The following is a 23,632-nucleotide window of genomic DNA, read 5'->3' on the forward strand; positions in this document are numbered from 1 at the left end:
TTCTTAGTATCTGCCACTCTAACATTGCTCGCCCAGATATTCTTAATTCCATTACTTTAGATTTGTGTGTATTGTTAGATATTACTGTACTGTTACAGCTAGAAAAATAAGCATTTCACTACACCCACAATAACATCTGATAAACACATGTATGTGATAAATAAAATTGGATTTCATTTGATGTAGTATAATGAAAGAGAGTGAGGACTGTGGAGGATCGAACACATGTTAGGAAAGTCAGGCTGGACTTGGAATAGAATAGAATGTAACTTTATTGTTGATCCCTTGAAGACAACTCATTTGAGGTTTGGAACCAAGGGGACCAGACTAGTGCACTCCTCTGTAATGTAATGTTTTAATCGTAGCAGCTTGACAGTGTGGACTGCAGAGGGCAGGTTAGGTCAGTAAGGCTGGAGGGTTGGTTTCTGGGTTACTTTCCCTGAATGGGATTCTATGAAGGGGATTATGGGGACCAATCCAGGGCAACCTAGGGGTGGGAAACTAAAGGATTGATTCAAAACGCTGGACCTGGACTCCATCAGAACAGCACAGCTGCCCAGGAATAAAGTGAGTTATAACGGAGAGACAGGATGGTTGTCGTTTAGAGGATAACACATCTGCTTGCCTGCCTGTCTGCCTTTTTTGTCTACCTGCCCGTTTGCCTCTCTGCCTGCCCCGTTTGTCTCTCTGCCTGCCCGTTTGTCTCTCTGCCTGCCCCGTTTGTCTCTCTGCCTGCCCGTTTGTCTCTCTGCCTGCCCGTTTGTCTCTCTGCCTGCCCCGTTTGTCTCTCTGCCTGCCCCGTTTGTCTCTCTGCCTGCCCCGTTTGTCTCTCTGCCTGCCCCGTTTGCCTCTCTGCCTGCCTGTTTGCCTCTCTGCTTTTCTGTCTGCTGCTACTCACTTGCCTGGAGAATATGAATTAGATGTATTATGTCCCAGCTAAAACACTGTTATTTTCCCACTGTACCATGCTATGCGACGTTAACATGGTATGACAGTGGTATATGGACGGGAGAGATGGTAACATGCTATAACAGTGGTATACAGTGAATTGTTCAGGTAATCAATAAGGGGAAAATGTTTATTTCATTTCATTTAATCAACATCCTCACAGTGCTAAGTATTCTGGATTGTAATGGGTCAGTGGTATTGGCTAGCCTTTGAACTAGTCTGGAATGTAATGGGTGAGTGCTTTTGGCTAGCCTTTGGGCTAGTCTGGATAGTAATGGGTCAATGGTATTGGCTAGCCTTTGGGCTAGTCTGGATAGTAATGGGTCAATGGTATTGGCTAGCCTTTGGGCTAGTCTGGATAGTAATGGGTCAATGGTATTGGCTAGCCTTTGACCCATTTCTATCCAGACTAGCTCAATGGTATTGGCTAGCCATTGAGCAAGTCTGGATTGCAATGGGTCAATGGTATTGGCTAGCCTTTGAGCTAGTCTCTCTTGTCAGACTCATAGAGAGACTGATCCCATTTAGAGAAGCTGGAAGAATTAGAGAGAGACTGGCCCCATTTAGAGAAGCTAGTATATTTGGAGAGAGTCTGACCCCGTTTAGAAAAACTAGGAGAATTAGAGAGAGACTGACCCCATTTAGAAAAGCTGGGAGAATTAGAGAGAGACTGACCCCATTTAGAGAAGCTGGTATGATTAGAGAGAGACTGACCCCATTTAGAGAAGATGGTATGGTTAGAGAGAGACTGACCCCATTTAGAGAAGATGGTATGGTTAGAGAGTGTCTGACCCCATTTAGAGAAGCTGGTATGGTTAGAGAGAGTCTGACCCCATTTAGAGAAACTGGTATGGTTAGAGAGTGTCTGACCCCATTTAGAGAAGCTGGTATGGTTAGAGAGAGTCTGACCCCATTTAGAGAAGCTGGTATGGTTAGAGAGAGTCTGACCCCAATTAGAGAAACTGGTATGGTTAGAGGGTCTGACCCCATTTAGAGAAACTGTTATGGTTAGAGAGAGTCTGACCCCATTTAGAGAAACTGGTAGATTTAGAGACTGTCCCCATTTAAAGAAGATGGTATATTTAGGGAGCGAGTGACCCCATTTATAGAAGATGGTATATTTAGAGAGAGACTGACCCCATTTAGAGAAGATGGTATATTTAGAGAGAGACTGACCCCATTTAGAGAAGCTGGTATATTTAGAGAGAGACTGACCCTATTTAGAGAAGCTGGTAGAGGCAGAGAGAGACTGACCCCATTTAGAGAAGATGGTATATTGAGAGAGAGACTGACCCCGTTTAGAGAAGCTGGTAGAGGCAGAGAGAGACTGACCCCATTTAGAGAAGCTGGTATAGGTAGAGAGAGACTGACCACTGTTAGAGAAGCTGGTAGAGGTAAAGAGAGACTGACCACTGTTAGAGAAGCTGGTAGAGGTAGAGAGAGACTGACCCCATTTTGAGAAGCTGGTAGAGGTAGAGAGAGACTGACCTCTGTTAGAGAAGCTGGTAGAGAGAGACTGACCACTGTTAGAGAAGCTGGTAGAGAGAGACTGACCACTGTTAGAGAAGCTGGTAGAGAGAGACTGACCCCATTTTGAGAAGCTGGTAGAGGTAGAGAGAGACTGACCTCTGTTAGAGAAGCTGGTAGAGAGAGACTGACCACTGTTAGAGAAGCTGGTAGAGAGAGACTGACCCCATTTTGAGAAGCTGGTAGAGGTAGAGAGAGTCTGACCTCTGTTAGAGAAGCTGGTAGAGAGAGACTGACCACTGCTAGAGAAGCTGGTAGAGAGAGACTGACCACTGTTAGAGAAGCTGGTAGAGATAGACGACGGTTCCTGTCATTTTGTCCTGTGAATGCATCCCAAATGGCACCCTACATAGTGCACTCCACTATGCCTATATTTTACCTCTATGGGGAATAGCGTGAGATTTGGGATGCGAATTCTGTTTGGCAGACTGTTGAAATTCTTACAAATTCCATCCATTCTACTTATCCAGACAGAGAATGATGTTAATATAGCAGAAGGGACTTTGTGAAACTTACTCCTCAGCCTGAAATGTCTCCACTTAGGCTGTCGAGTCCAATCCTTTTCAGTACCGCAACTGGCTAGAATGTTTTAGCAGGGCGGTCTCCTGTGTTTGTGAGGCAGAGGTCCCGGGATCTAGTCTTACTGTGAGCTGGAGAGGGAGGAAGTGGAATGACTAAGCAAGCACTGTGTTGTCGGCTACATTAGCACTGTGTTGTCGGCTACATTAGCACTGTGTTGTCGGCTACATTAGCACTGTGTTGTCGGCTACATTAGCACTGTGTTGTCGGCTACATTAGCACTGTGTTGTCGGCTACATTAGCACTGTTTTGTCGGCTACATTAGCACAGTGTTGTCGGCTACATTAGCACTGTGTTGTCGGCTACATTAGCACTGTGTTGTCGGCTACATTAGCACTGTGTTGTCGGCTACATTAGCACTGTGTTGTCGGCTACATTAGCACTGTGTTGTCGGCTACATTAGCACTGTGTTGTCGGCTACATTAGCACTGTGTTGTCGGCTACATTAGCACTGTGTTGTCGGCTACATTAGCACTGTGTTGTCGGCTACATTAGCACAGTGTTGTCGGCTACATTAGCACAGTGTTGTCGGCTACATTAGCACTGTGTTGTCGGCTACATTAGCACTGTGTTGTCGGCTACATTAGCACTGTGTTGTCGGCTACATTAGCACTGTGTTGTCGGCTACATTAGCACTGTGTTGTCGGCTACATTAGCACTGTGTTGTCGGCTACATTAGCACTGTGTTGTCGGCTACATTAGCACTGTGTTGTCGGCTACATTAGCACTGTGTTGTCGGCTACATTAGCACTGTGTTGTCGGCTACATTAGCACTGTGTTGTCGGCTACATTAGCACTGTGTTGTCGGCTACATTAGCACTGTGTTGTCGGCTACATTAGCACTGTGTTGTCGGCTACATTAGCACTGTGTTGTCGGCTACATTAGCACTGTGTTGTCGGCTACATTAGCACTGTGTTGTCGGCTACATTAGCACAGTGTTGTCGGCTACATTAGCACTGTGTTGTCGGCTACATTAGCACTGTGTTGTCGGCTACATTAGCACTGTGTTGTCGGCTACATTAGCACTGTGTTGTCGGCTACATTAGCACTGTGTTGTCGGCTACATTAGCACTGTTTTCACAACACGCATAAAGCTTTCTGGATAGAAAGTGACACCCGCCATTAACAAGTCCCAGTCAATATGGAACTCTATTGGGGAAGGATAATGTAGTTTTATTAAGGGCTCTTGTACTCCAATCACTCTGTGTGAGTCCCCAAATGGCACCGTATTCCCAAAAATGAATGTAGAAAGTGCAGACTGGCCCTTTTAATAAAGCTACACTTCCACAGTGATTTATATCACTCCAAACTGATCTATACACTACCAATAGTTTGGACACACCTACTCATTCAAGGGTATTTCTTTATTTTGATACTATGTTTTACATTGTAGAATAATAGTGAAGACATCAACACTACGAAATAGCGCATATGGAATCATGTAGTAACCAAAAAAAGTGTTAAACAAATCAAAACGTATTTTATATTTGAGGTTCTTCAAATAGCCACTTTTTGCCTTGTTGACAGCTTTGCACACTCTTGGCATTCTCTCAACCAGCTTCACCTGGAATGCTTTTCCAACTGTCTTGAAGGAGTTCCCTTATATATGCTGAGCACTTGTTGGCTGCTGTTCTTTCACTCTGCGATCCTACTCATCCCAAACCATCTCAATTTGTTTGAGGTCGGGGGATTGTGGAGGCCAGGTCATCTGATGCAGCACTCCATCACTCTCCTTCTTGGTCATATAGCCCTTACTCAGCCTGGAGGTGTTTTGAGTTATTGTCCTGTTGATAAACAAATTATAGTCCCACTAAGCCAAAACCAGATGGGATGGCGTATCGCTGCAGAATGCTGTGGTAGCCACGCTGGTTAAGTGTGCCTTGCATTCTAAATAAATCAGACACAGTGTCACTAGTAAAGTTCCCCCACACCATAACACCACCTCCTCCATGCTTTACTGTGGGAAATACACATGAGGAGATAATCCGTTCACCCACACTGCATCTCACAAAGACACAAAAAATCTCAAATTTGGACTCCAGATCAAAGGATAAATTTACACCTAATGTCCATTGCTCGTGTTTCCTGGCCCTCTCTGGTCTTCTTATTGATGTCCTTTAGTAGTGGTTTCTTTACACCAATTCGACCATGAAGGCCTGATTCACGCAGTCTCCTCTGAACAGATGATGTTGAAATGTGTCTGTTATTTGAACTCTGTGAAGCGTTTATTTGGGCTGCCATCTGAGATGGTGGTATCTATAATGAACTGATCCTCTGCAGCAGAGGTAACTCTGGGTCTTCCTTTCCTGTGGCGGTCCTCATGAGAGCCAGTTTCATCATAGCGCTTGATGGTTTTTGCGACTGCACTCGAAGAAACTTTCAAAGTTCTTAAAATTTTACGGATTGTCTGACCTTCATGTCTTAAAGTAATGATGGACTGTCATTTCTCTTTGCTTATTTGAGCTGTTCTTGCCATAATATGGACTTGGTCTTTTAGTAAATAGGGCTATCTTCTGTATACCCCCTTACCTTGTTACAACACAACTGATTGACTCAAACGCATTAAGAAGGAAAGAAATTCCACAAATTAACGTTTAACAAGGCACACCTGTTAATTGAAATGCATTCCACGTGACTACCTCATGAAGCTGGTTGAGAGAATGCCAAGAGTGTGCAAAGCTGTCATCAAGGCAAAGGGTGGCTATTTGATTAATCTTAAGTATAAAATATATTTTTATTTGTTTAACACTTTTTTTAGGTTACTACATGATTCCATATGTGTCATTTCATAGTTTTGATGTCTTCACTATTATTCTACAATGTAGAAAATAGTAAAAATAAAGAAAAACCCTTGAATGAGTAATGAACACATTCACAGTGTCCTGCATACACCGTCTTCATTCTGATTCGTCCCAGTTACAGACAAGAACTCAACATGACATGAGTCAACAGACACACACAGAGGAAGGATCTGGAGATATTGTGGTGTTTCAGTTCAGCAGAAAGAGGACTGGGGTGGTGCTGCTCCTCTGGGAAGGAGTTGGGCAGGCTGGTTAACCCTGAGAGAGGGAGATAGATCTGCCTCACTGCCTGTGACCCTCGTTAACCCTGACACACTGAAGGAGGTGACAAACACACCAACACATCTGTGTTATTTTCCTGCTGTAAAAAGGAAGAAAAAAAAAAAGAAGTGTCCATTCTTAATTTTTAGGACCTTGTCGCACTAAGACGAAGGCAGAGCTCTGACCCAGAATGCAGTGTTGGGACAACCTGATCAACACCCTGAGCTGTGTGATATTCCTGATGGGAGTGAGCCACCTGGTGCGTCTGCCCCAGGCCCCCTACGGACGCTACCTGGACTTGGGGCTGTCCTCCTCCTCCTCCATGCCCAGGATGATGCCTGCTAGGCTGGCCTGGTTCCTCCAGGAGTTCCCCTCTCTCCTGGTACCCCTGATGATGATGATGACTACCACACCCAACCACACGGGGTCCAGCCTGGGGACCAGCCTGCTACTGGGGACCTTTTGTCTGCACTACTTCCAGAGGTACCATAGTGCCAGCCCTGTACTGTACTAACCCTGTACTGTACTGTACTAACCCTGTACAGTACTAACCCTGTACAGTACTAACCCTGTACTGTACTAACCCTGTACTGTACTGTACTAACCCTGTACTGTACTGTACTAACCCTGTACTGTACTAACCATAACCCTGTACTGTACTAACCATAACCCTGTACTGTACTGTACTAACCCTGTACTGTACTGTACTAACCCTGTACTGTACTAACCCTGTACTGTACTAACCCTAACCCTGTACTGTACTGTACTAACCCTAACCCTGTACTGTACTAACCCTAACCCTGTACTGTACTAACCATGTACTGTACTAACACTAACCCTGTACTGTACTAACCCTGTACTGTACTAACCCTAACCCTGTACTGTACTAACCATGTACTGTACTTGTACTAACCCTGTACTGTACTGTACTAACCCTAACCTTGTACTCTACTGTACTGTACTAACACTAACCCTGTACTGTACTAACCCTGTACTGTACTAACCCTAACCCTGTACTGTACTAACCCTAACCCTGTACTGTACTAACCCTGTACAGTACTGTACTAACCCTAACCCTGTACTGTACTAACCCTAACCCTGTACTGTACTGTACTAACCCTAACCCTGTACTGTACTGTACTAACCCTAACCCTGTACTGTACTGTACTAACCCTAACCCTGTACTGTACTGTACTAACCCTGTACTGTACTAACCCTAACCCTGTACTGTCCTGTACTAACCCTAACCCTGTACTGTACTAACCCTGTACTGTACTAACCCTAACCCTGTACTGTCCTGTACTAACCCTGTACTGTACTAACCCTGTACTGTACTAACCCTAACACTGTACTGTACTGTACTAACCCTATACCTAACCCCTAACCCTAATGCCTAACCCTTAACCCCTAATGCCTAACCCTTAACCCCTAACCCTAATGCCTAAACCTAACCCTAATGCCTAACCCCTAACCCCTAACTTTAAATTAAGACATCTGCTGATCAGTCTATAGACTTGGATGGTTATAATGTTTATCGATGTGACCGACAAAGTAAGGGGGGGAAGTATAACCATCTATATTAAAGACAGATATGTGGTTACTGAGGTCTTTATCTAAACCAAAACAGTTTGATTTTTTTAGCATTGAAGCTGCAATTATCGAAAGCTGTGAACTCAGATTTCCATCTGCAACAGTAGAATCCCTGGATTCTCTGGCTGAACTGATGCGCTGTTGGGAGGGAAATGAAATGGTCCTTATGGGCGATTTAAACTGGGATTGGTTATCTCCAAACTCCGAGGACATAAGAGGACTGTGCAATATACTACATTTTATTCAAATTATAAATGCAAGTCACGAGACTCAATCCAAAAGACATCTCTAAGTCAACACTTAGAGATGTGTAGGTAGGTAAGTAAAGAAATAAAACAGTTGAAAGCCTTGCTAATCTTTTTTCAAATGTGGCTGGAGTCTTTGACACTTTTTAGGGCCTTCCTCTGACACCGCCTGGTGTAGAGGTCCTGGATGGCAGGCAGCTTTGCCCCAGTGATGTACTGGGCCGTACGCACTACCCTCTGAAGTGCCTTGCAGTCGGAGGCCGAGCAATTGCCGTACCAGGCAGTGATGCAACCGGTCAGGATGCTCTCGATGTTGCAGCTGTAGAACCTTTTGAGGATCTCAGGACCCATGACAATCTTTTTAGTTTCCTGAGGGGGAATAGGCTTTGTCATGCCCTCTTCACGACTGTCTTGGTGTGTTTGGACCAATCTAGTTTGTTGTTGATGTGGACACTAAGGAATTTGAAGCTCTCAACCTGCTCCACTACAGCCCCGTTGATGAGAATGGAGACGTGCTCGGTGCTCCTTTTCCTGTAGTCCACAATCATCTCCTTAGTCTTGGTTACATTGAGGGATAGGTTGTTATTCTGGCACCACCCGGCCAGGTCTCTGACCTCCTCCCTATAGGCTGTCTCGTCATTGTCGGTGATCAGGCCTACCACTGTTGTGTCGTCAGCAAACTTAATAATGGTGTTGGAGTCGTGACTGGCCATGCAGTCGTGGGTGAACAGGGAGTACAGGAGGGGACTGAGCACGCACCCCTGGGGAGCTCCAGTGTTGAGGATCAGTGTGGCAGATGTGTTGCTACCTACCCTCACCACCTGGGGGTGGCCTGTCAGGAAGTCCAGGATCCAGTTGCAGAGGGAGGTGTTTAGTCCCAGGTTCCTTAGCTTAGTGATGAGCTTCGTGGGCACTATGGTGTTGAACGCTGAGCTGTAGTCAATGAACAGCATTTTCACATCAACTGTGGATCTGTTTGGGCGGTATGCAAATTGGAGTGAGTCTAGGGTTTCTGGGATAATGGTGTTGATGTGAGCCATTACCAGCCTTTCAAAGCACTTCATGGCTACAGACGTGAGTGCTACGGGTCTGTAGTCATTTAGGCAGGTTGCCTTTGTGTTCTTGGTCTGCTTGAAGCATGTTGGTATTACAGACTCAATCAGGGACATGTTGAAAATGTCAGTGAAGACACCTGCCAGTTGGTCAGCACATGCCCAGAGCACACGTCCTGGTAATCCGCCTGGCCCAGCGGCCTTGAGAATGTTGACCTGTTTAAAGGTCTTACTCACGTCGGCTACGGAGAGCGTGATCACACAGTCGTCCGGAACAGCTGATTCTCTCATGCATGCCTCAGTGTTGCTTGCCTCGAAGCGAGCATAGAAGTGATTTAGCTCGTCTGGTAGGCTCGTGTCACTGGGCAGCTTGCGGCTGTGCTTCCCTTTGCAGTCTGTAATAGTTTGCAAGCCCTGCCACATCCGACGAGCGTCAGAGCCGGTGTAGTATGATTCAATCTTTGCCTGTTTGATGGTTCGTCGCAGGGCATAGCAGGATTTCTTGTAAGCTTCCGGGTTAGAGTCCGCACCTTGAAAGCGGCAGCTCTAACCTTTAGCTCAGTGCGAATGTTGCCTGTAATCCATGGCTTCTGGTTGGGGTATGTACGTACAGTCACTGTACGGATGACATCCTCAATGCACTTATTGATAAAGCCAGTGACTGATGTGGTGTGTTCCTCAATGTCATCGGAAGAATCCCGGTTCCAGTCTGTGATAGCAAAACAGTCCTGTAGTTTAGCATCTGCTTCATCTGACAATTTTTTTATAGACCGAGTCACAATGTTGATTTTAGACTGGTCTCTAATCTATTCATCAGGTTGATGATAGACTGGTCTCTAATCTATTCATCATGTTGATGATAGACTGGTCTCTAATCTATTCATCATGTTGATGATAGACTGGTCTCTAATCTATTCATCATGCTGAGATGATAGACAGGTCTCTAATCTATTCATGACAAATCAAGATGGCGGCAGGGCAGTTTCGCTGAGCATGTTGTGTCACACTGTTTGTTTGTTTAAATGTTCCAAGTTTTTATTACTTAGCAAAACCGTTATAGGTTGCGAAAGTTGTCATTAAATATCAGGTCAAATCTAAAATCCTACAGGATCAAAGCGTTAAATTCGCTAGTAAACCAAGCAGTGACATCTGCTGGTTTCTACACAAGGAGATAGAGCAGGTGTGGTGCCCTGCATGAAAGCCGAGAGACATTTGCGCTGTGTCTAACGGTCTAGACACGTTGGGCCGACTAGCTTTGGATACTCCTCAACGGTCAGGTTTTTCAAACTGTGTTTCGCCATTCTACCGGAGACTTCTGACTCCTCTCCCGCCTTCTTGTGCTGTGTGGTGGAAGCCGGAGGTCGGTATCTGCTCTGTGACATAACGTCTAGCCCAGGATACCCCTGCTGTGTGGACTCGCTACCTGTTGATTGGCCGGTCTACTGGCCCCGCTGCAGCCTACTGCGAGGCGACTGGGTGCGTTGACCAGAACCACACACTGGGCGACATCCCTGTCAGTACATTCCTGCAGCGGCTGTTGAACACGCTGAACGTTGTCACTACAATGCTTGGCCACACCCTTGGTTTCTAACTCTACTAGACCTGTAGGCTACATGGGCACTCTACAACACTCAGACAAAAGTTGAGGCCCATTGGCTATGGATCAGGAAACATTCACCCAAACCCAGGCCCATTGGCTATGGATCAGGAAACGTTCACCCAAACCAGGGCCCATTGGCTATGGATCAGGAAACATTCACCCAAAACCAGACCCATTGGCTATGGATCAGGAAACATTCACCCAGGCCAAGGCCCAGGCCCATTGGCTATGGATCAGGAAACATTCACCCAGGCCCAGGCCCATTGGCTATGGATCAGGAAACGTTCACCCAAACCAGGGCCCATTGGCTATGGATCAGGAAACATTCACCCAAACCCAGGCCCATTGGCTATGGATCAGGAAACATTCACCCAGGCCCAGGCCCATTGGCTATGGATCAGGAAACGTTCACCCAAACCAGGGCCCATTGGCTATGGATCAGGAAACATTCACCCAGGCCAAGGCCCATTGGCTATGGATCAGGAAACATTCACCCAAACCCAGGCCCATTGGCTATGGATCAGGAAACGTTCACCCAAACCAGGGCCCATTGGCTATGGATCAGGAAACATTCACCCAAACCTCAGGAAGCATTCACCCAGGCCCATTGGCTATGGATCAGGAAACATTCACCCAGGCCCAGGCCCATTGGCTATGGATCAGGAAACATTCACCCAGGCCCAGGCCCATTGGCTATGGATCAGGAAACATTCACCCAGGCCCAGGCCCATTGGCTATGGATCAGGAAGCATTCACCCAAACCCAGGCCCATTGGCTATGGATCAGGAAGCATTCACCCAAACCCAGGCCCATTGGCTATGTATCAGGAAACATTCATCCAAACCCAGGCCCATTTTCTATGGATCAGGAAACATTAATTCAAACCCAGTCCCATTGGCTATGGATCAGGAAACATTCATTCAAACCCAGACCCATTGGCTATGGATGAACTTCCCACTCCAAATGATTTCAAAACTAAATCAGGGTTTGGACTGATATTAATATGAGGAGTCTGATGCCAAAATTGTACATGATAAAAGTCTGGGTTCACACTGCTGACCCAGATGTCTTATTACTGTCTGAGTCCTGGCTTCAGAAATCTGTTCTAAATCAGTCTATAGACTTGGATGGTTATAATGTTTATCGATGTGACCGACAAAGTAAGGGGGGGAAGTATAACCATCTATATTAAAGACAGATATGTGGTTACTGAGGTCTTTATCTAAACCAAAACAGTTTGATTTTTTTAGCATTGAAGCTGCAATTATTGAAAGCTGTGAACTCAGATTTCCATCTGCAACAGTAGAATCCCTGGATTCTCTGGCTGAACTGATGCGCTGTTGGGAGGAAAATGAAATGGTCCTTATGGGCGATTTAAACTGGGATTGGTTATCTCCAAACTCCGAGGACATAAGAGGACTGTGCAATATACTACATTTTATTCAAATTATAAATGCAAGTCACGAGACTCAATCCAAAAGACATCTCTAAGTCAACACTTAGAGATGTGTAGGTAGGTAAGTAAAGAAATAAAACAGTTGAAAGCCTTGCTAATCTTTTTTCAAATGTGGCTGGAGTCTTTGACACTTTTTAGGGCCTTCCTCTGACACCGCCTGGTGTAGAGGTCCTGGATGGCAGGCAGCTTTGCCCCAGTGATGTACTGGGCCGTACGCACTACCCTCTGAAGTGCCTTGCAGTCGGAGGCCGAGCAATTGCCGTACCAGGCAGTGATGCAACCGGTCAGGATGCTCTCGATGTTGCAGCTGTAGAACCTTTTGAGGATCTCAGGACCCATGACAATCTTTTTAGTTTCCTGAGGGGGAATAGGCTTTGTCATGCCCTCTTCACGACTGTCTTGGTGTGTTTGGACCAATCTAGTTTGTTGTTGATGTGGACACTAAGGAATTTGAAGCTCTCAACCTGCTCCACTACAGCCCCGTTGATGAGAATGGAGACGTGCTCGGTGCTCCTTTTCCTGTAGTCCACAATCATCTCCTTAGTCTTGGTTACATTGAGGGATAGGTTGTTATTCTGGCACCACCCGGCCAGGTCTCTGACCTCCTCCCTATAGGCTGTCTCGTCATTGTCGGTGATCAGGCCTACCACTGTTGTGTCGTCAGCAAACTTAATAATGGTGTTGGAGTCGTGACTGGCCATGCAGTCGTGGGTGAACAGGGAGTACAGGAGGGGACTGAGCACGCACCCCTGGGGAGCTCCAGTGTTGAGGATCAGTGTGGCAGATGTGTTGCTACCTACCCTCACCACCTGGGGGTGGCCTGTCAGGAAGTCCAGGATCCAGTTGCAGAGGGAGGTGTTTAGTCCCAGGTTCCTTAGCTTAGTGATGAGCTTCGTGGGCACTATGGTGTTGAACGCTGAGCTGTAGTCAATGAACAGCATTTTCACATCAACTGTGGATCTGTTTGGGCGGTATGCAAATTGGAGTGAGTCTAGGGTTTCTGGGATAATGGTGTTGATGTGAGCCATTACCAGCCTTTCAAAGCACTTCATGGCTACAGACGTGAGTGCTACGGGTCTGTAGTCATTTAGGCAGGTTGCCTTTGTGTTCTTGGTCTGCTTGAAGCATGTTGGTATTACAGACTCAATCAGGGACATGTTGAAAATGTCAGTGAAGACACCTGCCAGTTGGTCAGCACATGCCCAGAGCACACGTCCTGGTAATCCGCCTGGCCCAGCGGCCTTGAGAATGTTGACCTGTTTAAAGGTCTTACTCACGTCGGCTACGGAGAGCGTGATCACACAGTCGTCCGGAACAGCTGATTCTCTCATGCATGCCTCAGTGTTGCTTGCCTCGAAGCGAGCATAGAAGTGATTTAGCTCGTCTGGTAGGCTCGTGTCACTGGGCAGCTTGCGGCTGTGCTTCCCTTTGCAGTCTGTAATAGTTTGCAAGCCCTGCCACATCCGACGAGCGTCAGAGCCGGTGTAGTATGATTCAATCTTTGCCTGTTTGATGGTTCGTCGCAGGGCATAGCAGGATTTCTTGTAAGCTTCCGGGTTAGAGTCCGCACCTTGAAAGCGGCAGCTCTAACCTTTAGCTCAGTGCGAATGTTGCCTGTAATCCATGGCTTCTGGTTGGGGTATGTACGTACAGTCACTGTACGGATGACATCCTCAATGCACTTATTGATAAAGCCAGTGACTGATGTGGTGTGTTCCTCAATGTCATCGGAAGAATCCCGGTTCCAGTCTGTGATAGCAAAACAGTCCTGTAGTTTAGCATCTGCTTCATCTGACTATTTTTTTATAGACCGAGTCACAATGTTGATTTTAGACTGGTCTCTAATCTATTCATCAGGTTGATGATAGACTGGTCTCTAATCTATTCATCATGTTGATGATAGACTGGTCTCTAATCTATTCATCATGTTGATGATAGACTGGTCTCTAATCTATTCATCATGCTGAGATGATAGACAGGTCTCTAATCTATTCATGACAAATCAAGATGGCGGCAGGGCAGTTTCGCTGAGCATGTTGTGTCACACTGTTTGTTTGTTTAAATGTTCCAAGTTTTTATTACTTAGCAAAACCGTTATAGGTTGCGAAAGTTGTCATTAAATATCAGGTCAAATCTAAAATCCTACAGGATCAAAGCGTTAAATTCGCTAGTAAACCAAGCAGTGACATCTGCTGGTTTCTACACAAGGAGATAGAGCAGGTGTGGTGCCCTGCATGAAAGCCGAGAGACATTTGCGCTGTGTCTAACGGTCTAGACACGTTGGGCCGACTAGCTTTGGATACTCCTCAACGGTCAGGTTTTTCAAACTGTGTTTCGCCATTCTACCGGAGACTTCTGACTCCTCTCCCGCCTTCTTGTGCTGTGTGGTGGAAGCCGGAGGTCGGTATCTGCTCTGTGACATAACGTCTAGCCCAGGATACCCCTGCTGTGTGGACTCGCTACCTGTTGATTGGCCGGTCTACTGGCCCCGCTGCAGCCTACTGCGAGGCGACTGGGTGCGTTGACCAGAACCACACACTGGGCGACATCCCTGTCAGTACATTCCTGCAGCGGCTGTTGAACACGCTGAACGTTGTCACTACAATGCTTGGCCACACCCTTGGTTTCTAACTCTACTAGACCTGTAGGCTACATGGGCACTCTACAACACTCAGACAAAAGTTGAGGCCCATTGGCTATGGATCAGGAAACATTCACCCAAACCCAGGCCCATTGGCTATGGATCAGGAAACGTTCACCCAAACCAGGGCCCATTGGCTATGGATCAGGAAACATTCACCCAAAACCAGACCCATTGGCTATGGATCAGGAAACATTCACCCAGGCCAAGGCCCAGGCCCATTGGCTATGGATCAGGAAACATTCACCCAGGCCCAGGCCCATTGGCTATGGATCAGGAAACGTTCACCCAAACCAGGGCCCATTGGCTATGGATCAGGAAACATTCACCCAAACCCAGGCCCATTGGCTATGGATCAGGAAACATTCACCCAGGCCAAGGCCCATTGGCTATGGATCAGGAAACGTTCACCCAAACCAGGGCCCATTGGCTATGGATCAGGAAACATTCACCCAGGCCAAGGCCCATTGGCTATGGATCAGGAAACATTCACCCAAACCTCAGGAAGCATTCACCCAGGCCCATTGGCTATGGATCAGGAAACATTCACCCAGGCCCAGGCCCATTGGCTATGGATCAGGAAACATTCACCCAGGCCCAGGCCCATTGGCTATGGATCAGGAAACATTCACCCAGGCCCAGGCCCATTGGCTATGGATCAGGAAGCATTCACCCAAACCCAGGCCCATTGGCTATGGATCAGGAAGCATTCACCCAAACCCAGGCCCATTGGCTATGTATCAGGAAACATTCATCCAAACCCAGGCCCATTTTCTATGGATCAGGAAACATTAATTCAAACCCAGTCCCATTGGCTATGGATCAGGAAACATTCATTCAAACCCAGACCCATTGGCTATGGATGAACTTCCCACTCCAAATGATTTCAAAACTAAATCAGGGTTTGGACTGATATTAATATGAGGAGTCTGATGCCAAAATTGTACATGATAAAAGTCTGGGTTCACACTGCTGACCCAGATGTCTTATTACTGTCTGAGTCCTGGCTTCAGAAATCTGTTCTAAATCAGTCTATAGACTTGGATGGTTATAATGTTTATCGATGTGACCGACAAAGTAAGGGGGGGAAGTATAACCATCTATATTAAAGACAGATATGTGGTTACTGAGGTCTTTATCTAAACCAAAACAGTTTGATTTTTTAGCATTGAAGCTGCAATTATCGAAAGCTGTGAACTCAGATTTCCATCTGCAACAGTAGAATCCCTGGATTCTCTGGCTGAACTGATGCGTTGTTGGGAGGAAAATGAAATGGTCCTTATGGGCGATTTAAACTGGGATTGGTTATCTCCAAACTCCGAGGACATAAGAGGACTGTGCAATATACTACATTTTATTCAAATTAAACACTTATTGGTGTTATTCTAACAAACCGTCAAACAATCAAATCAATCTGCATACAAAGTCGGCCGTTGGTATTTTCCCTAATGAGCATTGTGCAGTTGCTTCTATTAGAGACATCAACATTCACAAAGTGCCCTCTTGGTTCATAGACAAAATCACATTTTTAGGCAGTTCTGTGAGCAGGCATTCCTGCGTGAACTTTATTCATCTAACTGGGATAGGATTGCACTTATTCCATGTATCGAAGACACTCCCATTTTCATTCTGTGTTCTACCCTCTGTGATAAACATGCCCCTCTGAAAAAGTACCGGGTAAGGAGGTAGAGACACTTCCTGGTTGACAGAGAAAATGATCTGATTGGCTCCAGAAATACACAATGGGCCAAAGTCAGAAAGGGATAACTCAGACTGAACGGGAGTTATTCAGGGCACTGAGAAATAAAGTGCACTTTGTTAATACGGAAATGTAAATCTAGCTTCTATTACGACTCTGCCAAGGCAAACCTCAATAACAATAACACAAAGTCCTCTGGTCTTCCGCTGAAATTGCCCTCAAATTCAATGGATGTGACTGACAAGAATCAAATCAAATGTATTTATAAAGCCCTTCGTACATCAGCTGATATCTCAAAATGCAGTACAGAAACCCAGCCTAAAACCCCAAACAGCAAGCAATGCAGGTGTAGAAGCACGGTGGCTAGGGAAAACCCTCTAGAAAGGCCAAAACCTAGGAAGAAACCTAGAGAGGAACCAGGCTATGTGGGGTGGCCAGTCCTCTTCTGGCTGTGCCGGGTGGAGGTTATAACAGAACATGGCCAAGATGTTCAAATGTTCATAAATGCTTGGCATTGTTAATGAGGATTTTGCCCTCAAATTCAATGGATGTGACTGACAAGAATAAACTGCTTGACATTGTTATTGAGGATTTTGCTAAAGCTGGGCATTTGTTTGACAATCATGTTGATCCAGTTAAAAACAACGGAATCACTACTAAAGAGACTGTAGTGTAGCAGGTTGAGAGCTTCAAGTTCCTTGGTGTCCACATCACCAACAAACTAGAATGGTCCAAACACATCAAGACAGTCGTGAAGAGGGCACGACAAAACATATTCCCCCTCAGGAGACTGAAAAGATTTGGCATGGGTCCTGAAATCCTCAAAAGGTTTTACAGCTGCACCATCGAGAGCATGGTTGCATCAACGCCTGGAATGGCAATTGCCGGCAATTGTACCGGTACCCCCTGTATACAGTCAATGTGGAGAATATATACAGGGTGTTACGGTACAGAGTCAATGTGGAGACTATATACAGGGTGTTACGGTACAGAGTCAATGTGGAGGCTATATACAGGGGGTACCAGTACAGAGTCAATGTGGAGGCTATATACAGGGGGTATCAGTACAGAGTCAATGTGGAGACTATATACAGGGGGTACCGGTACAGAGTCAATGTGGAGACTATATACAGGGGGTAACGGTACCCCCTGTATATAGCCTCCACATTGACTCTGTACTGATACCCCCTGTATATAGCCTCCACATTGACTCTGTACCGTAACACCCTGTATATAGTCTCCACATTGACTCTGTACTGGTACCCCCTGTATATAGCCTCCACATTGACTCTGTACCGGTACCACCTGTATATAGCCTCCACATTGACTCTGTACCGGTACCCCCTGTATATAGTCTCCACATTGACTCTGTACCGTAACACCCTGTATATAGTCTCCACATTGACTCTGTACCGTAACACCCTGTATATAGCCTCCACATTGACTCTGTACCGTAATACCCTGTATATAGCCTCCACATTGACTCTGTACCGTAACACCCTGTATATAGTCTCCACATTGACTCTGTACCGGTACCCCCTGTATATAGTCTCCACAATGACTCAGTACTGGTACCCCCTGTACATAGTCTCCACATTGACTCTGTACCGGTACCCCCTGTATATAGTCTCCACATTGACTCTCTACCGGTACCCCCTGTATATAGCCTCCACATTGACTCTGTACCGTAACACCCTGTATATAGTCTCCACATTGACTCTGTACCGGTACCCCCTGTATATAGCCTCCACATTGACTCTGTACTGGTACCCCCTGTATATAGCCTCCACATTGACTCTGTACTGGTACCCCCTGGATATAGCCTCCACATTGACTCTGTACCGTAACACCCTGTATATAGTCTCCACATTGACTCTGTACCGGTACCCCCTGTATATAGTCTCCACAATGACTCAGTACTGGTACCCCCTGTACATAGTCTCCACATTGACTCTGTACCGGTACCCCCTGTATATAGTCTCCACATTGACTCTCTACCGGTACCCCCTGTATATAGCCTCCACATTGACTCTGTACCGTAACACCCTGTATATAGTCTCCACATTGACTCTGTACCGGTACCCCCTGTATATAGCCTCCACATTGACTCTGTACTGGTACCCCCTGTATATAGCCTCCACATTGACTCTGTACTGGTACCCCCTGTATATAGCCTCCACATTGACTCTGTACTGGTACCCCCTGGATATAGCCTCCACATTGACTCTGTACCGTAACACCCTGTATATAGTCTCCACATTGACTCTGTACCGGTACCCCCTGTATATAGCCTCCACATTGACTCTGTATTGGTGCCCCCTGTATATAGCCTCCACATTGACTCTGTACCGTAATATCCTGTATATAGCCTCCACAATGACTCTGTACTGTAATACCCTGTATATAGCCCCGGTATTGTTATTTACTGCTGCTCGTTATTTATCTGTTATTATATAGGGCTTGTAAGTAAGCATTTCACTGTAAGGTCTACTACACCTGTTGTATTCAGCATTTCACTGTAAGGTCTACTACACCTGTTGTATTCAGCATTTTACTGGGAGGTCTACTACACCTGTTGTATTCAGCATTTCACTGGGAGGTCTACTACACCTGTTGTATTCAGCATTTCACTGTGAGGTCTACTACACCTGTTGTATTCAGCCTTTCACTGTAAGGTCTACTACACCTGTTGTATACAGCATTTCCCTGTATGGTCTACTACACCTGTTGTATTCAGCATTCAGTTATCTATATTCCCTCTGTACTGGGTTCTCTACTACTCTCACCACTCCTCCCTCTGTACTGGGTTCTCTACTACTCCCTCTGTACTGGGTTCTCTACTACTCCCTCTGTACTGGGTTCTCTACTACTCCCTCTGTACTGGGTTCTCTACTACTCCCTCTGTACTGGGTTCTCTACTACTCCCTCTGTACTGGGTTCCACTACTCCTCCCTCTGTACTGGGTTCTCTACTACTCCCTCTGTACTGGGTTCTCTACTACTCCCTCTGTACTGGGTTCTCTACTACTCCCTCTGTACTGGGTTCTCTACTACTCCCTCTGTACTGGGTTCCACTACTCCTCCCTCTGTACTGGGTTCTCTACTACTCCCTCTGTACTGGGTTCTCTACTACTCCCTCTGTACTGGGTTCTCTACTACTCCCTCTGTACTGGGTTCTCTACTACTCTCACCACTCCTCCCTCTGTACTGGGTTCTCTACTACTCCCTCTGTACTGGGTTCTCTACTACTCCCTCTGTACTGGGTTCTCTACTACTCCCTCTGTACTGGATTCTCTACTACTCTCACCACTCCTCCCTCTGTACTGGGTTCTCTACTACTCTCACCACTCCTCCCTCTGTACTGGGTTCTCTACTACTCCCTCTGTACTGGGTTCTCTACTACTCCCTCTGTACTGGGTTCTCTACTACTCCCTCTGTACTGGGTTCTCTACTACTCTCACCACTCCTTCCCCCCCTTAATTTAACCAACAATGCAGATTAAAAATAACAATAATGAGGCTATATACAGGGGGTATAGGGGGCAGTCAATGTGCATAACAATAACGAGGCTATGTACAGGGGGTATAGGGGGCAGTCAATGTGCATAACAATAACGAGGCTATGTACAGGGGGTATAGGGGGCAGTCAATGTGCATAACAATAACGAGGCTATGTACAGGAGGTATAGGGGGCAGTCAATGTGCATAACAATAACGAGGCTATGTACAGGAGGTATAGGGGGCAGTCAATGTGCATAACAATAACGAGGCTATATACAGGGGGTATAGGGGGCAGTCAATGTGCAGGGGTAGAGGTTAGTCGAGGTCATTTGTAAAGTGACTCTGCATTGATAATAGACAGCGAGTAGCAGTGGGGGGGGGGGGGGGGGGGGGGCAGTCAATGTGCATAACAATAACGAGGCTATGTACAGGAGGTATAGGGGGCAGTCAATGTGCATAACAATAACGAGGCTATATACAGGAGGTATAGGGGGCAGTCAATGTGCAGGGGTAGAGGTTAGTCGAGGTCATTTGTAAAGTGACTCTGTAGCAGTGGGGGGGGGGGGGGGGGGCAGTCAATGTGCATAACAATAACGAGGCTATATACAGGGGGTATAGGGGGCAGTCAATGTGCAGGGGTAGAGGTTAGTCGAGGTCATTTGTAAAGTGACTCTGCATAGATAATAAACAGCGAGTAGCTGGGGGGGGGGTGTCAATGTAAATAGTCCGGGTGGTCATTTGATGAACTGTTCAGCAGTCTTATAGCTTGGGGGTAGAAGGTTGTTAAGGAGCCTCTAGCATAGCAACCAGAACAAGCTTAATCATGCTGCCGGTTCAAATATTTGGTGGGATGTAATTTGAAACTTGAATGTTGTTGTGTATGACTGGATAAATTCCTGCAAGTGATGGATTAAAGAAAGCGTTAGTGTTGCTACATCAATAGCATGTACTGTGGAGTTTTAAATTACGGCACCACTGAGTAGCCTGTTTCCAGATCGGTTAGACAGCACAAATAGACCTGGTACCAGGCTAAGTTTCATTCATGGTCAACACAACCTGAATGTTGTTTCTGTTGTTGCATCTGATTGGATTAAATACACATAGTAATTTAAGGATTAAAAGGACAGTTTGGTCCCGTTAAAGCAACAACATGCACCACTACATAGAGACTGAAGAGACTTCAACAACATGCACCACTACATAGAGACTGAAGAGACTTCAACAACATGCACCACTACATAGAGACTGAAGAGACTTCAACAACATGCACCACTACATAGAGACTGAAGAGACTTCAACAACATGCACCACTACATAGAGACCGAAGAGACTTCAACAACATGCACCACTACAGACAGAGACTGAAGAGACTTCAACAACATGCACCACTACAGACAGACTGAAGAGACTTCAACAACATGCACCACTACATAGAGACCGAAGAGACTTCAACAACATGCACCACTACATAGAGACTTCAACAACATGCACCACTACATAGAGACTTCAACAACATGCACCACTACAGACAGACTGAAGAGACTTCAACAACATGCACCACTACATAGAGACTGAAGAGACTTCAACAACATGCACCACTACATAGAGACTGAAGAGACTTCAACAACATGCACCACTACAGACAGACTGAAGAGACTTCAACAACATGCACCACTACATAGAGACCGAAGAGACTTCAACAACATGCACCACTACAGACAGAGACTGAAGAGACTTCAACAACATGCACCACTACAGACAGACTGAAGAGACTTCAACAACATGCACCACTACATAGAGACCGAAGAGACTTCAACAACATGCACCACTACATAGAGACTGAAGAGACTTCAACAACATGCACCACTACATAGAGACTTCAACAACATGCACCACTACATAGAGACTGAAGAGACTTCAACAACATGCACCACTACATAGAGACTGAAGAGACTTCAACAACATGCACCACTACATAGAGACTTCAACAACATGCACCACTACATAGAGACTGAAGAGACTTCAACAACATGCACCACTACATAGAGACTGAAGAGACTTCAACAACATGCACCACTACATAGAGACTGAAGAGACTTCAACAACATGCACCACTACATAGAGACTGAAGAGACTTCAACAACATGCACCACTACATAGAGACTGAAGAGACTTCAACAACATGCACCACTACATAGAGACTGAAGAGACTTCAACAACATGCACCACTACATAGAGACTGAAGAGACTTCAACAACATGCACCACTACATAGAGACTGAAGAGACTTCAACAACATGCACCACTACATAGAGACTGAAGAGACTTCAACAACATGCACCACTACATAGAGACTTCAACAACATGCACCACTACATAGAGACTGAAGAGACTTCAACAACATGCACCACTACATAGAGACTGAAGAGACTTCAACAACATGCACCACTACATAGAGACTGAAGAGACTTCAACAACATGCACCACTACATAGAGACTGAAGAGACTTCAACAACATGCACCACTACATAGAGACTGAAGAGACTTCAACAACATGCACCACTACATAGAGACTGAAGAGACTTCAACAACATGCACCACTACATAGAGACTGAAGAGACTTCAACAACATGCACCACTACAGACAGAGACTGAAGAGACTGTTTATGCTCCCAGTTCACCACTAACAGTAAGACCTGTTTATGCACCCAATTCACCACTAACAGGAAGGCCTGTTTATGCTCCCAGTTCACCACTAACAGGAAGGCCTGTTTATGCTCCCAATTCACCACTAACAGTAAGACCTGTTTATACTCCCAGTTCACCACTAACAATAATACCTGTTTATGCTCCCAGTTCACCACTAACAGAAAGGCCTGTTTATGCTCCCAATTCACCACTAACAGGAAGGCCTGTTTATGCTCCCAATTCACCACTAACAGTAAGACCTGTTTATGCTCCCAATTCACCACTAACAGGAAGGACTGTTTATGCTCCCAATTCACCACTAACAGGAAGGCCTGTTTATGCTCCCAATTCACCACTAACAGGAAGGCCTGTTAATGCTCCCAATTCACCACTAACAGGAATGCCTGTTTATGCTCCAAACTCACCACTAACAGGAAGACCTGTTTATGCTCCCAGTTCACCACTAACAGTAAGACCTGTTTATGTTCCCAATTCACCACTAACAGAAAGGCCTGTTTATGCTCCCAATTCACCACTAACAGGAAGGCCTGTTTATGCTCCCAATTCACCACTAACAGGAAGGCCTGTTTATGCTCCCAGTTCATCACTAACAGGAAGGCCTGCTTATGCTCCCAGTTCATCACTAACAGGAAGGCCTGTTTATGCTCCCAGTTCATTACTAACAGGAAGGCCTGTTTATGCTCCCAGTTCACCACTAACAGGAAGGCCTGTTTATGCTCCCAGTTCACCACTAACAGTAAGGCCTGTTTATGCTCCCAGTTCACCACTAACAGTAAGGCCTGTTTATGCTCCCAATTCACCACTAACAGGAAGGCCTGTTTATACTCCCAATTCACCACTAACAGGAAGGCCTGTTTATACTCCCAGTTCACCACTAACAGTAAGGCCTGTTTATGCTCCCAATTCACCACTAACAGGAATGCCTGTTTATGCTCCCAATTCACCACTACCAGTAAGGCCTGTTTATGCTCCCAGTTCACCACTAACAGGAAGGCCTGTTTATGCTCCCAGTTCACCACTTTATT

The 23,632-nt window shown here is 45.9% G+C and overlaps 1 protein-coding gene across 2 annotated transcripts in view; it reads left to right on the forward strand.

The window, feature by feature from the left end:
* The first annotated feature begins 320 nt into the window (after positions 1 to 320).
* The window catches only part of LOC110492798 (3-oxo-5-alpha-steroid 4-dehydrogenase 2-like), a 64,286-nt gene continuing 40,974 nt past the window's right edge, over positions 321 to 23,632 (forward strand). Inside the window, exons 1-3 of one of the 2 annotated variants that reach the window (XM_036945969.1) lie at positions 321 to 567; positions 5,972 to 6,180; positions 6,267 to 6,600. In XM_036945969.1, the coding sequence (XP_036801864.1) occupies positions 6,308 to 6,600 (293 nt within the window). In that variant the 5' untranslated portion in view covers positions 321 to 567; positions 5,972 to 6,180; positions 6,267 to 6,307. The remainder of the gene's footprint in view (positions 568 to 5,971; positions 6,181 to 6,266; positions 6,601 to 23,632) is intronic. The other variant, XM_036945970.1, reaches the window with a different exon arrangement.

This window comes from Oncorhynchus mykiss, chromosome 16, assembly GCF_013265735.2.
Source record: "Oncorhynchus mykiss isolate Arlee chromosome 16, USDA_OmykA_1.1, whole genome shotgun sequence".
In the NCBI taxonomy this organism is placed as follows: domain Eukaryota; kingdom Metazoa; phylum Chordata; class Actinopteri; order Salmoniformes; family Salmonidae; genus Oncorhynchus; species Oncorhynchus mykiss.